Consider the following 15,137-nt stretch of genomic DNA (forward strand, 5'->3'; position numbering starts at 1 on the left):
GTCCTAAGACTATTGAATACTAATTTGATTAAACTTTTAACCCTCAGGATCATAACAGTAGTCAATGGCATGAGAGAGCTGGCTTAAACTCGAGAGAGTGAGGTCCGAGGGCAAGGGGGCAGCGTGAACTTGGTCCTTGAGAAGTTGAGAGTGAGAGTGAGTCTTAAGAGATAAAATAGAGAAGTAGAATATGTTGGTTTTTAGGGTTAATAAGGGTATAAATGTAATTGCGAATAAAAATCTAAACGGGGCATAACGGATTAATTTCGTGTCAAACAGGTTGACCTATTAATTAATCATGTATTAATAGGTCAACCCATCTATATTCAAACTCATTAATATTAAATCCAAATCCGCTAATTTTGTATCGTGTTGGGTTTACGAGTCGTGTTACATATTGTCACCCTTATCAATCATCGTATGATATCTTTTCAAAGGTCCCCTTTAGATCCGATCACCCTTTCCCTTGGTCTTGGGTAGGAAAGCTCCTTTTATTGGGATCTTGAAGATGATTGGTAAGAAATGTCAACTTGAATCCCCGTTTGAATAGGAAAAGTGTTTCATCTTATTCCATCTCATTATTATAACTTCTCCAAATTTTCACACAAAATATAATAAACAATTCAATATTTTAAAATATCAAATTTTAACAATATTTTATTTAATTTTCAACTTTTTAAATATTTAAAAGCATCTCATTTCATCTCATTATCCAAACTACACCTTAGAATGCTAATACATCTTTTTATTGGATAGCATAAAAGACCTTATGTAAAGGTCCTTTTAGATTACTTGGAAGCGAAGCAAACTTTGTATATAGCTCTAGAGAGCTGAGAAAGAAGTTGAAACTTACCAACAAGGATATTTAGAAAAAGTTTTTATCTAATTTTATTTTCTTTTCAAATATTATTTAAATAAAAATATTTTTAAATTAATCATTATAACTTTTTCAAATTTTCAAATAAATAACAAAAAATAATTCAACTTTTTTAAATTCTAAAACAAAATTATATTAAAAAAATTATATTTTAATAATATTTTAATTGACAAAATATATTTACAACGGTAAATTATGCAACCGTCGGATAATCACTTTAAAAAAAATAAATAAAACATAAAACTCATAAAAAAAATTAAATTTTTTAATAATAAACCTCTTTTTCAAAACAATTATATAAAATTTACGTATTTCACCATTGTATGTAATATTACTCATTTTAATTTTATGTAACTTTTTTTTTTTTCATTTTCTAAAACCCAATAAATACTAAACTCAAACTTTCTCATTACCATTCACAAATCTCTAACAAGTACTCACAAAATTTTTAGCTCATCTTATCTCAATCCCTATGCATCCAAAGATCATGGAGCTTCTTTCCTACCTATATTACCCAGAAGCAGTAATGAACATCCCAAACAATTTTAAGCAAAATAGGAGTGATCACAATGTCTTCCACTTTCACAACGTAAATTTTGCAACATTTGATTGCAGAAATTTCAGTCAGCAAAAATCTTCCGTGAGCATTTAATATTATGTCAACATCTGGCATTAGACAACCATCCAATTCAGTCAAATAATTGGAATTGGATCATATCCATCCCATCTTCCCATTCAAATATGAACCCCTAAAAAGAAAATTGAAGGCTTTTCTTTACTTTCAAGGCCTTCGGCCGGAGCTATCTTCATTTTCCTTTTCAATTTTTTCACAGCATTTTCTACAAAGCGGCTTTTGAATCGATTGGAAAGCCGAAACTCGGTTAACCTAACTACCAACTCGACTTTAAGAAGGCAACCTTCCATCAATGGCTCGTGAATCACAAAGGCCATTTCGCCTACAATAAGCCCTAGAAAATTACAAGCCAATATTGGAAAAGATTAATACCCACCTCCCTCCCCCAACACCCTCCAAAAAGAAAAGGAAAGAAAAAAACCACTAAAGCCGCCTACTTTTTACAGACATTCCCTTCCAGGAACTATTACTTAAATAGAAGATGCTCAGAAGCCGATCAAGCAACGAGAGTTTCATTTCACTAGAGCCCGTGCATTGCCCCTCAGCTTCCTCCTCGCTGCTGAAGAGGGTTTGGTCTGAGCAGTCAAGTGAAGCTCCGCAAGCTAAATTATAGGACTGACATGCTGAATGGCAAACCCGAAGCCTGTTGTCACCATCCTTGTCGCACTTCTGGATTGAGATCTGATGATTTACGGTCAATATATTTTAGTCAAACAGATACAGAAACGTGATTTTGTATTCAAACAGCCAAAATAGTAAATATCAAACACCATATAAAGTTTCAATGTGCAAGTAAAAACTGCTGTGAGAAGAACGAAAGATGTCAGATGAAACCATCAAATCATTTATTAATCTAGAAACCAAGAAATCCTTGAGCCTAGAAAATAAAGCCATCAGTTCTAATGCAATTTCAAAACATCCGGTATGCATTGAACATTACAGAAGTATATCAAAAGCGGATGCATTGTCATATCCGGATATCTGTAGGCTGAGCTAAGCATACATAAGTAACGTGATCCTTGTACGTTGAAATCTCAGCTACTCACAGAAGAAGGAAAATGAAAATCTTGCAATACTCGACTGACTCCTATTTTATCAAAGAAAACTACGAAATGCGCTATGTAGAGCTCACTGTCAAATGTGAGTGGAGGATTTTCAATACACAAACTAAGATAGGAAGAAGAAAATCTTCAATACTTGACTATCTTCTATTTCATCAAGAAAACTAAGACAATTCGTTATGTGACTGGAGGACTTTCAATACACAAACTAGATAGGATCTCAACCCCATGAGTGTATGCTTTCAAGTTCTACATTACCAAGAAGAGCCTCTATCTAATCTCTACGTAAAGGCATGTAGAGAGAAGAGGGAGAATAAAAATTCAATAATAATAAATAGGAAAGTCCTTATTTAAAGGGGAGCTGGGGAGGAGGCCCCACATACAAAATTTTCAGCAGAAACAATTGCAGGGAGGCAGACAACTTACCCAACACGCTAGGTGCTTAGCTGCTGCATCACAGTAGCTGCTGCCAAAGAAATTAAATAACTTCCTGGCACCACCTGGGAACAAACGGTGGTAGTTGGGCATGACAACTACTTCTTCTAGTTGCTGGAGTATGCTTGGTTCACTGGGTGCACAATGCTTCCCAGACATATCACTTTCCAGCACATCTTTGCAAACTAAAAGGCTAGAGGACAACATCGAGCTGTTCTGGCACGTGTAGCCTGCATAGTCTGAACAACGGAATTCACACACTCCATTATCACAGACACCTCCATGAAGGCTGCACTGTTCATCGCAAATTGCTGCACATTATGCCGAAGAACAAAGTTAACAGGTTACAAAACCAACCACAATAATATGTCAAAATAATCTAATCATGTGCATGCAAGGATGAAACAAAGACTGATGTGTTGTGAAAATGTTCCTGGAAGGCTGATCTAACCCCTTCACTAGATGTGCTCACTCATGAAAATAGCAGTGATTGCACTGGGTTGCCAATGCCTATACCAACTGTATAGCTGCCTGGACAAAGCTTAAACACACTAGGAGAGAACATGCACCTATATTACAAACTTTGAAATAGGAGTCACCACTGATTTAAACTAATCAATCTTCAAATCAAATCGATTGTTCCCAAAGATATGTGCTTTTTACAAACTGACCAGTGGCAAGAGCATTATCAAAAATCAAAGGGTTGTAGACTTTCATCTGCTATGCAGACAAAAATGACGATAACAATGAAACAGATTTTTGTTCTGTACAACTCATCAATATGTATATCACCCCCAGTATTTCCTTCGCCGGTAAAACATAACTGTTTGAGAAAAGGTAATGCCAATCATTAAGAACATGAAAGCCACAGAAAAAAACTAGGTTTCATGTAGGTTTTGTTTCTTTTGGACAAGATGTTCCATGTAGTTTCACCATAATTAAACAAATTATCAGTTACTAAAACATAGAACATATGAAAAGATGAAGAAACGAAAGGATATTCCTTTACCAGTGGAGCAGTCAACACCAGTGTACCCTTTATCGCATTCACAAAGCCCATTAGAGAGACATTTACCATATCCATTACAATTGCTGGGGCAAGAACCTGCAAGAAGTATCAATTTAAAGCTGATGCCAAATCAAAGAAAAATAGGAAATGTGAACTTGCATGAGCAAACTTTATAATGTGCCTGTCTACAAAGCAGGAAAAGAGAAATTAAAGCTCACGTTTGCTACAGTCATGACCATGAAATCCTAGAAAGCAATGGCACCTTCCATCAACACAGTCTCCACTGAAATGACAAGAATTGGGACAGTGTCCTGAACCGAGAACTGGTCCAGTGCTACAGAGATCATGGTATGCAGGGCACATCAATTCACCTACAGACATCAAAAAAAAAAACTTAATATCTGTAAAACTTTGTTGATAGGAATAGGCATAGCCCAAGTACACAGCAAGTATACACAGAAAATGCCTAATACAGACAGATCAAAGTTGATTCAAAGAAAATGGGTCAAATAAAAATTTGTGACATAAATTATCAGTGCATAGGACAGCATACTTACCATTAAAGCCAGCAAACTGAATTGGTCCACCAACTTCAGGACATACTTTCCACATACCATCAACAGCAACCTACAAAGTAAATCAATAGCCATTTAGAATAATATTGTGGCAAAATGAGGGACTGAACTTCAATTTAATAAAAAAATATATTAAAAGAGATCGATTGCCACAATCATTGTTACAGAAACGTATAGCTCAGGAGTTTGTCTTTTATATATATTTTTTTATAAGTCAGTATATTTGCTGCTGGTTCTACCATGATGGCAAAAATTTAATGGATTTCTATTTACAGATAAATCATCAATGAATGGTTTGTTGCCACACTTCAATTACTCCAAAGACCTGTGCCTAACTATGGCTCTTCAGTCATGACAAGGATGCCACTCTTTCATAAGAACATCCCGCGTTGTGAATGCGTTATGTAGGACTGTAGGTGATCACGTGCAACTTCCAATTCTGTGGTTACAGACTTATGGAAGAAGAGATATTTCCTAACTAAATCATCATAAGTGCCTTTTAAGTCAAAGCTCCCTAATTTACCTTAAAAAAAAAAAAAAGTCAAAGCTCCCTAATCTGTTCAGAGGGGGCAGAATGGGCTCTCAAGCCAGAGGCAGGTGATTTTGAGGCAATCTGCCACCTTTGGATATTGCCGCAAATGAGTGTATATCAACAGCAACTCCACCTGCTTAGGGTTGTACACACAGTGCACACGAATGGACCCGATCAAGGTCACTAGGGGTGGTTCATAACTCCATTAAACATATTTTAGGGAATGGGCGACTTTCATCATACCAGGGACATAAGACTGCAACACAACATGCAATCACATCAGGCTACCTATTCTCATTTGTTATTTTTTATTATTTTAATCTTAAACATTGTAAGATCTAGTTAAGAGTCACAGGAAAGTTCCCTTTATATTTCATTTGACCATTAGAAGAGAAGATGGAAAAAAAGGAAAAGGATTAAACACGGAATTGACTCCCAACAGAGTGAACCATAGGCTTTCTGTTTGTCATTAAAAGGCAAAATAGTGCATGGTAGGACTGGGTTTTCAGAATTAGATGCTCTCATGCTCTTTGTCCTGCTCCAATTTCTAATTACTAAGACCTAGTTAATGAGCAATAATGAATGGGGACTACAGATATTGAGCTCTCAATCATACCTCTAGAGAGTTATTAATGCACCTGTGTTGATAACAACCGTTTCCTTGGGTCATGGAACCTCGTACAAACCCTGTACGTACTAATGATGAGGCCATACACCTACACTCCAAAGAGGGAAATATCATGAGCAATATTGAAACGTGATGTCTTTTAATCACATGCCATAGAACATCAGGCATGTCGTCTTACAGCTAGTTGATAAAGTTCTGATAATATCAGACCTGGAGCTAGTCCCTCGCACTTCACCCAACATTCTGTCTGGTGCTCGTGCACTGTTGGTGTCCGTACATGACCCATCAGAGTAGGCTACAAAGTATGTACAGTAATCGGCCAATGATGACTGGCCACCTGCAAATGGCAATAGAATTAATGGAACTTCAAATTAAAGACTCGGAACAGATAATTGGAATCTCAAAACGACAAGCCATGAAATGGTGATATCAAATGTTATCCAGCACATTTAAAAAATGCATAAATTTATTTCATTTGAGTACTCCAGCAGAAGGGATGCATTTGAGTACTTCGGCAGAAGGGATACTTTTTCAGATGATACCAACCAAAGAATTTTGATGCAGGAATAAGACAATTGGAAATCATGAAATTCAACCAGGATCCCATTCCAAATTTCAATATTTGGGTGGCTATCACAACTTTCCAGGTTGGCACAGAGGATTAGAATGAAATGGGGCAGGCCAACAGAGAACATTATAATTCTTTTAGTTGGCATCTGGTTCAGCTTACACGACTATACTTTCATTGCAAATACGCTAGGTTGAGAGGTTTTTTTTTTTTTTTTTTTTTTTTTTTGGTTCAGTTCTAGATCAATGTTGATATTCTTTTGTTTGACAGTCAGTATATAGTGCTTTTGGTCATCTTTGGTCTTTAAAGGCTCTATCATTAAGTTATCAGGAAAAATGTCTTCTTATTCCCCTTTTCCTCTTGTTGGCTAGTCCAGTCGGTTATTGCATGTTTAAATCAAAGCCCATGCGGTGGGTAAAGAGCATCAACCATCACTAGACATGAAGGTAAATTTAAAATAAGAACAAACCTTTGTTAGCCTGTGGAAAATAACGAGCCCACTGAGGGAGGTCTCCACTGTAACTTATAATTGGACAGTACCCCTCTGCCTCCCTGTTATATGTACAGCCCGACGATTGGGTTGTGTTGCAACGGTATGCCCCCTTCCAGAGATTGCAGGGTAAGGTTACAAATTCGGTTCCCTGGTTGCGACCCCAATCAAGACGATCTGCCATGCTATAATTAGCCTGGTACCATCCACTATCTTCTAGTAAAGCAAGCGTCATTTTTGAAACTACTGATCTTGTATCGACTGAACCCGTCATAATTTCATTCATCAGAAGTCTTTTTTCCCAATGAGATCCTGCAAGCCAGTTGTTAGAAGTAAATGAGCATAACTATGGTCTATTAACATAAACTTAGCAGCATTGAATGGATGGAGTCTGTGTCATACACTAAAATATGCTACACTCTTAATTGTTTCACGAAATTTCCATATTTTCAAACTTTAACCTAAAATTATCCAACCAAACATCAGCCTCCATATATATCAATAATTCTCATGCCATTAAAGTTTTCATATAACCTCTACACTACAATGTGAAGTGATTTGCCTCTGCATGGTTCTCGCACAAAACCAATAAGAAAAGAATTAAGTTAGAAACCTGATGTGCCGCGTCCTCCTCCATCTTCTAGCTCTAACCCAGTGAAGTTCTCAGAGAATGCCTGTCAGATAAACATTTATAGCCACAAAAAGTAAAATAAAATGTCATCTGATAACACAGACTTATAAGCAACAGATCAATATACACATCAAGAACATTGACAATCACCCCATAATGATATCGCGAGTGCATGACAACACGTGGAAGCACCACGCGTGTCACTATACGCCCAAGCTTTTCATCCATAACTTGCTCTGTAACCTGCAATAGAGGTGACGAGTAGAGTAACAAAACAAGTGCCTCTTAACATTCAATGCAGAACTATAAATTGTTATATACACTACAAGCAAGAAGAGAAGACAGGAAATAAAAAAGGAACATCTTATAAATGAATGAAAAATAATGCAAACTAATAAAAGTTGTATTGCACTGAATTTCAGACAAGCACATAGGCAACTTAAGTTTCAAAAAGCACCTTATTTCAAAATGCAAGAACTTATGTTTATTAGAAAGTACTTATGTTTATTAGAAAGTAGAACTGTTAGCATTTTTTACCATTATCAAAATCTAATATTAAATTTTAGGTTGAACTTCATCAAAGATATTGCATAAAGCAGCAAAGTAGTTTAGTGATCGTTGAAAATTTCTACGATTGACTATATCAAGGAAAATCTGTGAAGAGTGCAACGACCTACAAAATCAAGTTATATTAGGAAAGAGCTTCTTAATTCTAAGAAAAGAAGATATATTTCCTCTTTTAACCATTTAATTAAGTAGAAACGGCGACATTAAGTCCCAAGACATGGGTTATTATTGCAGCAATTTACCATTTGAAATATGGATCAGAATTGACATAAATTAGGATCGAAAGTAATATGTAGTATTGTTTACCTGACTACGCCGTCTTTTCCTCTCATCTCGAAAATGAGCAAAGGCATGGGGATCAAAACCGAGGACGTGCATAACCTGCAAAAACACACTTGCTGATCATCACAAAAAAAATTACCACTTCTTTAATTCCTTGAAAATATAATATATACATAGGTATGGATATATAGCAACTAACTGACCTCATGTATGAGAGTAGCTGAAAGTAAAGACTCGGCTTCAGCTGTCAAATGGCGAGGAGCAACATTTACGTGACCTACAAAACAAAACGAATCATCAATCTTGGTTTCATATTTCTATCACCCCCAAGGGTAAGATAATACTTTAGACAAAAAGATGCTCCATGTATAATTTACCAGCAATTGCACGGCCCCATTGATCACGCTCACATGCCACTGCCCACGCTAGAGTGTTGCCAGTGGTAGGTCTTGTCGTGACCAAAAGAACCAAGTCAGCATCAGCTACACCATCTGGGGAAAATAGCAGAATAATCAGCGTGTGGAAAATTTCAACAGAACAAGTACTGGTAGAACAAAAATTGCTATAAGCTCCACAAAAAGGCACTCAATTGCTGTGAAGGTACCTTCAACATATTCGCGTGGAAGTTGTACCCCTCCATCTTGTCCACATGCAGAATATCCACTTAACCGCAAGTTTCCTTTCACAGGCTCCACAGAGAGGGCTCTCATGAACCAGTCTGCTGTCTGACCCAAAGCCTGCATTAAGTTGCTTCCCAAGAATAAGTTTCTTAGCTCAATAAGAAACTCTCTGAAAGAGTAATGCAAATTACAATGCTCCAGGTGATATAGCAGTGGACAAACGACATAAAGCATTGCAAAAAAGCAAAACATAAAATTGACACAATCTTCACAATCATTAATAAAATCCAAATAAGAGAGAATAGACAAAGAACAAAAACAAACCTTGCGAAGGCGAGACCTTTTATCCTCCCCAGAGATATCATCCAATGTGCAGTTGTACCAGCAGTCACCAAAAATTGGAGGATCACCATGAGGATTGCAAGGAGGAGCGCCAGTAAGAGTGGTAAGGGGAGGCTCGCCAACCTGATTGAAGAAACAGGAAGATGGAGCATAATTAAGAAAAGGAAGCCAACATAAGGTTCACAGTCATTGCCCTTGGGCCAAGTTTTCGGCATAACGATCTAATGGTAACACTAACCTTCACAATGTCTCCAACACGTCGACAATCTCTTTCAGGCGAGTGGCCAACGGCATCATAATTTAAATATATTCTAATAGGCTGCTTTGCATCCTTTTGCCGCTCCAAAAATTTGGAGACCCCAAGCAATGCCCTACCTTTGCGGTGAAGCTGTCTTGAGATATCAGACTCCTTATAAAGTTGCGGGGTAACAGAATACACCTTGCGCCCAGGCCGCCTCCTTTGTTCAATTATCTGGTCATGGATGCAAGAGTGTGAAACAAGGTTGCTGTTACTTTCCCCTTTTGGGCCTTGCCATTGCAATTGGTGCTCTAGAGATTTTCCATCAGTAGCTTCCAACAGCACCAAGATCAATGCAATCTGAAGCAGAAAAAGGAAATTTTTATTATGGGATTTTGAACACAAAAGATAAGCACGGCCAAAATCAAGAGACCTGAATTTAAGATTCATACATTAAGAATGAAAAAAACAAAGGATAAACATTGCATCATTTTGTTACTAAGAAAGAGAGGCAGATCTAAGAAAACCAGACTTCTGGAAGCTACCATCACACCAAAGGAGAAATTAGTGAACCCAATAAGCCAAGTTATTTGTTTTATATGTTTTTTTTTATTTTTGGCACTTCTCACAAAAAATATATATATATTTTGCGCAGTTATACAGATTAAGACCTTCAACCCCAGTAAATCTGAGTTCTACCATCGGCGAAAGATAAACAGTAGCTCAGCTAAGTTTCCATATCAAGCTTGTGCTAAAATGTAAGCGAAATTAGACGGTTCGGATTTCTCTCATAAGTTTGCCTCCCCACGCACCAACGAACAGTTTCCATTAATATCCCACAAAAAACGCGTGAAATAAATTCAAGAGAAGTGAAGACAGCCATACAAGGCTACGAAAACATTTAACTATGAAGTCACTAAACCGGTTGATTTCCTAAACAAAAGGACTTTCCCTTAACAAATCTGCAGTAATCCCCCATTTGGTTCCTGGGGAAACCAAAAACAAAGCTCAGATTACTCTCAACCGCCTGGGGGTTCAGAAAAAGTGCCACTTCCAAAACCCCAACTTTTATCCTCTTTTCCCAAACCTTCTCAACGACCAAACACGGCCAACAACAATTAAAAAAAAAAAAAAAACCTCAGTCCTATGCATCCCATTTCTCGGAGCACTGAGAAATCGAAAAAGAAAATTGCAAATCAGCTAGCACGTCTTACCTCGAAAACAACGACGGCGACGGCGAAGTGCAGCTTAGTTCGGAATCTGGGAACTTTACATGGACTAAACCGAACCATTACCTCCATGAAAAAGCAACAGCGAAAACTCAAACTCCAACTCCAACTCCAAGAGTTCCGATTCCATCAAATCGCCGGCGATTTTCCGATCGGCTCTAGAACCCAGGAAAATCGCTGGCTGGCCTGCATTTCCAATGATCCAATGATATGTGCCCACTATACAGACGAGACAGATACCCTTTTGCGTTGTATCCGAATCAATGGAATACTGATTTGAAAGCACCAAACGAAAATGGTACGGAGAGACAGTGTGTCTTTTCGATTCCAAAGTTCTTCTGGTTTCAGAGAAGCTCTTCCGAATCGGAAGCTCACAATGCCTCGTGGAGCGACTTAGAAAATGTCGAAGATTTTTTCAGCGATATATATATATATATCTATCTCTCATATGTGATTATATTTTTTGTGCTTTCTGAAAGGAAAGACGGGAAGTGTAAGGGACAAAGGAGAGGAGTTGGATTAGAAAAATCAAATTATCAAATATATTGGGTGGGTGGGGGTGGGTAGACTGTAGAGACCATAACTTTTTTTTTTTTTTTTTCCCTTTAAAAAAAGTATATAGCCAAGAAAGTCAGCATGAATGACCCATATGTTGCTCCAAATTACAGTTTAAACCTTCTAACTTTGTTAATTGTTTTTGTGCCCATTTATTTGGTAGTTCTTTTATTTCTCGACAGCATGTGGCTTTATATATTATCTATAAATATATCATTAAAATTTTTGAAAAATAAATTATGAGAAGATATGATTCTTGGAGGCAAATATTAAGTAAAATTATATTTTTATAATTGTCTATCATAAGGAATTTTTTAATATTGGCCAAACATGGTAGACAATTCTCGAGGATGCATAGCTTTCAGTATAGACCTTCTCACAAGTGCAATTCAGATAATTTAAATGAAAAATCTTCCAATCTAATAGTCTCTTGAGATTGTTTGTAACCAAGAGGATTTGACGTAGACCTTGGAGGGAGCTGGGAGAATGCTACTAAAATGGTATTTACTATTTACTACTTAAGCCAACCCTTAAGAGTTGTGGGAGACAATATTGACACGAAGAGATGAATTTCTTGACTCCATGTTATCATTAGGATGTTTTGATTTTTGGTTGTCACCAGGAATCAACAATATTAGTGTGCTTGCTTAGTTTGGCGAGAATTGTTATTATTCAGTGTGCTCGCTTGGATCGCAAGTAATGTTATTCTGTCGTGTGTTTGTCCAAGTTAGCGAGCACTATTTTTCTTTAGTATGCTCTTTCAGGTTAGCGAGTACTATTCTTTAATGTATTTACTTGGGAAAAAATGATGGATGCAGTCAGCTCGTGCAAGCGCCGTGCAAATGACATTGACGTGGAAAAAATCATACGGCACGGTTTTGTGCTTTTTATTTTTCCCTTCCTCCTTCTCTCTAATTTTGAAGATCCCTTTTGTATATTGTTGTCTTTATCGGTTGTATTCTTATTATTATTATTATTATTATTATTATTCTGTGTCTTTGTTAATAGTGGTCCAAGAATGCATGGACTTTAGGTACCTATTTTCATTTTGAACATTGCTATGTCCACAGAATATTTTTATAGATAGTTTTTACCGATCACTATAAATCTTCATTTTTTTATTTCATTATTTTTTAAAATTATTTAGATATTTTTTAAAAATAAAAAAATTACATATTCATTTAAAAATGTTTACTTAATCACTAAGTAAAAATAAAAAAATTTCGGTAGATGATTTCGGTTATCATCTGTGAGCTTAGTGTTTTCCTTTCATTTTTATTTGGCTTAATTTTGCTTCGCCTTCGGTTTTCTATGTTTTCTCTCTAATTTTGAGGACTGATTTGTTGATCTTTTGAAAGTTTTATTTTACAAAAGTGCATTTGGATAATCCTCCAAGAGGATTCTATGTGCAGATTGATACGGGTAGTAATGTTCTATGGTTCAGTTGTAGCTCTTGCAATGGTTGCCCCAAAACGAGTGGACTCCAAGTATGACTTCTCATTCATATTTCTTTGACATGAATTAAGTCTTGTGGCTTTCTTTAAACAGTAGGAGCATACTGCTATAAATTTTCAATACAATTGTTTCTTTTTCTTACAGATTCAGCTCAATTTCTTTGGTCCTAGGAGCTTATCAACAGTTTCATCATTGATCTCTTATTCAGACCAAAGATGCAATCTTGGAGTTCAATCTTCAGATGCCATCTCATATTCCACAAATCTCAGTAATTTTTTTTTTAATTCGAGTTATATTGAGCATGATAGAAATTTTGATCCAAGTTCAATCGTCTTGTTGGTAGTAAGCCTTGGTTTGGCTCTATTTTCTTGCTCATGCTGCCATTCTCATTCGTGGTGATGACTCGTATCGGACCACTTAGGAAGTATATTTACGTGAGCTAGCTCGCCTCTATTTTCCTTAACGAAAATACGGCTCTTTTGCACCCAATGAATCTGAGGCTCATGCCACCCTATCCACTATGATGGCCAGCCACACAAACCTAGTACCGGGCCATTGCGGGAGAAACACGCCAAAAAAATCTTTCAGCCACCATTAAACAGCCCCTCAAGCCTTATTTGATATATCTAAACTAACATAATCAAAACAAAAAATAAACAATGGCCAGAGAGAAGAGAGGGAGGGAGGACTTCTCTCTAAAGAGATGGGAGTGCTTCTCTCTCCTGCTCGAGTGATATTTTTTTGCATTAGTGTTTCTTAAAATTTGAAGAATAGGCTTTTACCAATTTCATCTTTCCCGCCTCTTCTTTTTAATATAATTAATGCCACCTCAGCTAATTGCCTGCTGTTTGTAGGCAACAACTAGCTATAGAATAATTGTTACTTGGGTGGCGAGTACTATTACTCTTCCATATGACGGTTCAAGTTGCCAAGCACTGTTCTTCATTAGTGTGCTCACCCTGAGAGGGACGGCACACGAGTCTCTCGCCCAGCTAGATGGTTGTAAAAAAAAAACAAAAAAGGAAGATTTTGGACAAGAGATGTAGGGGTGAAAAAAAACCAATGATCGGACCAGATCTAAATCAATGGGTTCAGTCCAGTCCGGTTCAGATTCTATTTTTCTTAAAATTGGTTGAAATTGATCCGGTTTCAATTTTCTTTTTTCGAACACCGGACCAAACCGATTCATATAAATATATATATTTTAATTTTTTATATTATATAAAATAATTTTGTATTATATGATAAATTACTAATTAATGTAATATTAAATTTAAAAATCATATATAAATAAATATATATTATCAATATAGTCTATCATATTAATAATTATACAAAAACTATATCACTATATATTATAATATACTGTAATATATTACTATATTATATATTATAATATATCATTATAGTCAACAATATAATTATAATATACTACAATATATTATCACTATATTATTATATACTATAATATATATACTATATAATATACTGGACCGAACCAGATCGAAATTAGTAAAATCGAAAGTACCGATTTAAGGATATAACTGGTATCATAACGGTTTTTTAAATTTCAAAATTGGTATATACCAATTTAGTTAATACCGATTTTGGTTATAAAATATCTCTAAAATGAAACCGTTTACAACCTTAAAAGAGATGTGCAGTCTTCAAAGGAAGCCAAAGCTAGGCAGATTTTAGAAAGATAAAATCAGGGACATTCACTCCTCTCCCAAGCAGTAAAGCAAAGGTTTCAGATAGCGTAACCAGGAAAAAGAATGAAAAAAAGAAACTTCAGAAGTCAGGGACCAACTTGATGTAATAGTTCAATATATTATTTTTTAAATTTTCTCTGATTTTCAGTTTTTTTTTTTTTTTTTGTGGGGGCCACATGCATTCAATTTCATAACATAATAACACAACACCAGGTTTCTCCATACATTTTGAGTGGATATTACTTTAAGCTAAATATGTTGGAAATTAAGGGCCCCTTGGGTTGTTTTTATCTCAAAATGGTAAAAGCTTTACAATAAAATAAAGGAGAGCAAGTAGTCTCAAAAAGTTTGTAAGAGGGCTATAATGTAATTTACCTCTTATTTTCTTCCACTAGTAGCACAACATATCTTGTAGTTTTTGTACCTGATACCAACATATTTTCATTATAAGAATAAACTTCAAGTAGAGTTCAGAATCGCACTAATGTCATATCAATTGTTTTGATTGAAGATGATTTTTGCCTCTCAATCTACTTACTTGAATATAAGAGTACACCGGTTTTAGATCTTAAAGAAATTAAAAAGATAAGTCAGAATCGATGATCGACTCGATTACAACATCGCAAACATTCAACAAGTACGAAGAGCTGTCAACATGTGAGCTCCACATACTGGTTGTGGATGAACATAAATGGTT

General features: G+C 36.0%; 1 protein-coding gene across 1 annotated transcript; it reads right to left on the reverse strand.

Annotated features, from left to right (window-relative positions):
• Positions 1–1,495: 1,495 nt before the first annotated feature.
• Positions 1,496–11,228, reverse strand: LOC122296438. Its single transcript, XM_043106152.1, has 17 exons — positions 10,704–11,228; positions 9,490–9,849; positions 9,234–9,374; positions 8,894–9,026; positions 8,667–8,780; positions 8,493–8,566; positions 8,314–8,388; positions 7,591–7,683; positions 7,423–7,483; positions 6,789–7,121; positions 5,962–6,088; positions 5,740–5,839; positions 4,574–4,643; positions 4,235–4,387; positions 4,017–4,112; positions 2,999–3,318; positions 1,496–2,192 (listed from the first exon to the last, which is right to left on the reverse strand). Exons 1-17 carry the CDS (start codon positions 10,788–10,790, stop codon positions 1,935–1,937), a joined length of 2,595 nt encoding a protein of 864 aa, XP_042962086.1. The 5' UTR covers positions 10,791–11,228; the 3' UTR covers positions 1,496–1,934.
• Between the last annotated feature and the right edge of the window lie 3,909 nt (positions 11,229–15,137).

The sequence above is a fragment of the Carya illinoinensis genome, chromosome 15 (genome assembly GCF_018687715.1).
Source record: "Carya illinoinensis cultivar Pawnee chromosome 15, C.illinoinensisPawnee_v1, whole genome shotgun sequence".
Classification (NCBI taxonomy): domain Eukaryota; kingdom Viridiplantae; phylum Streptophyta; class Magnoliopsida; order Fagales; family Juglandaceae; genus Carya; species Carya illinoinensis.

What these genes read in the sequence shown, in the direction of transcription:
- LOC122296438 (XM_043106152.1), bottom strand. Translation starts at nt 10,790, where the DNA reads ATGGAGGTAATGGTTCGGTTTAGTCCATGTAAAGTTCCCAGATTCCGA. An exon ending in GTGTTGGAGACATTGTGAAG is followed by an intron (nt 9,375 to 9,489) that starts GTTAGTGTTACC and finishes TTCTTCAATCAG; the next exon opens with GTTGGCGAGCCTCCCCTTAC. An exon ending in ACTCGCGATATCATTATGGG is followed by an intron (nt 7,484 to 7,590) that starts GTGATTGTCAAT and finishes TTTATCTGACAG; the next exon opens with GCATTCTCTGAGAACTTCAC.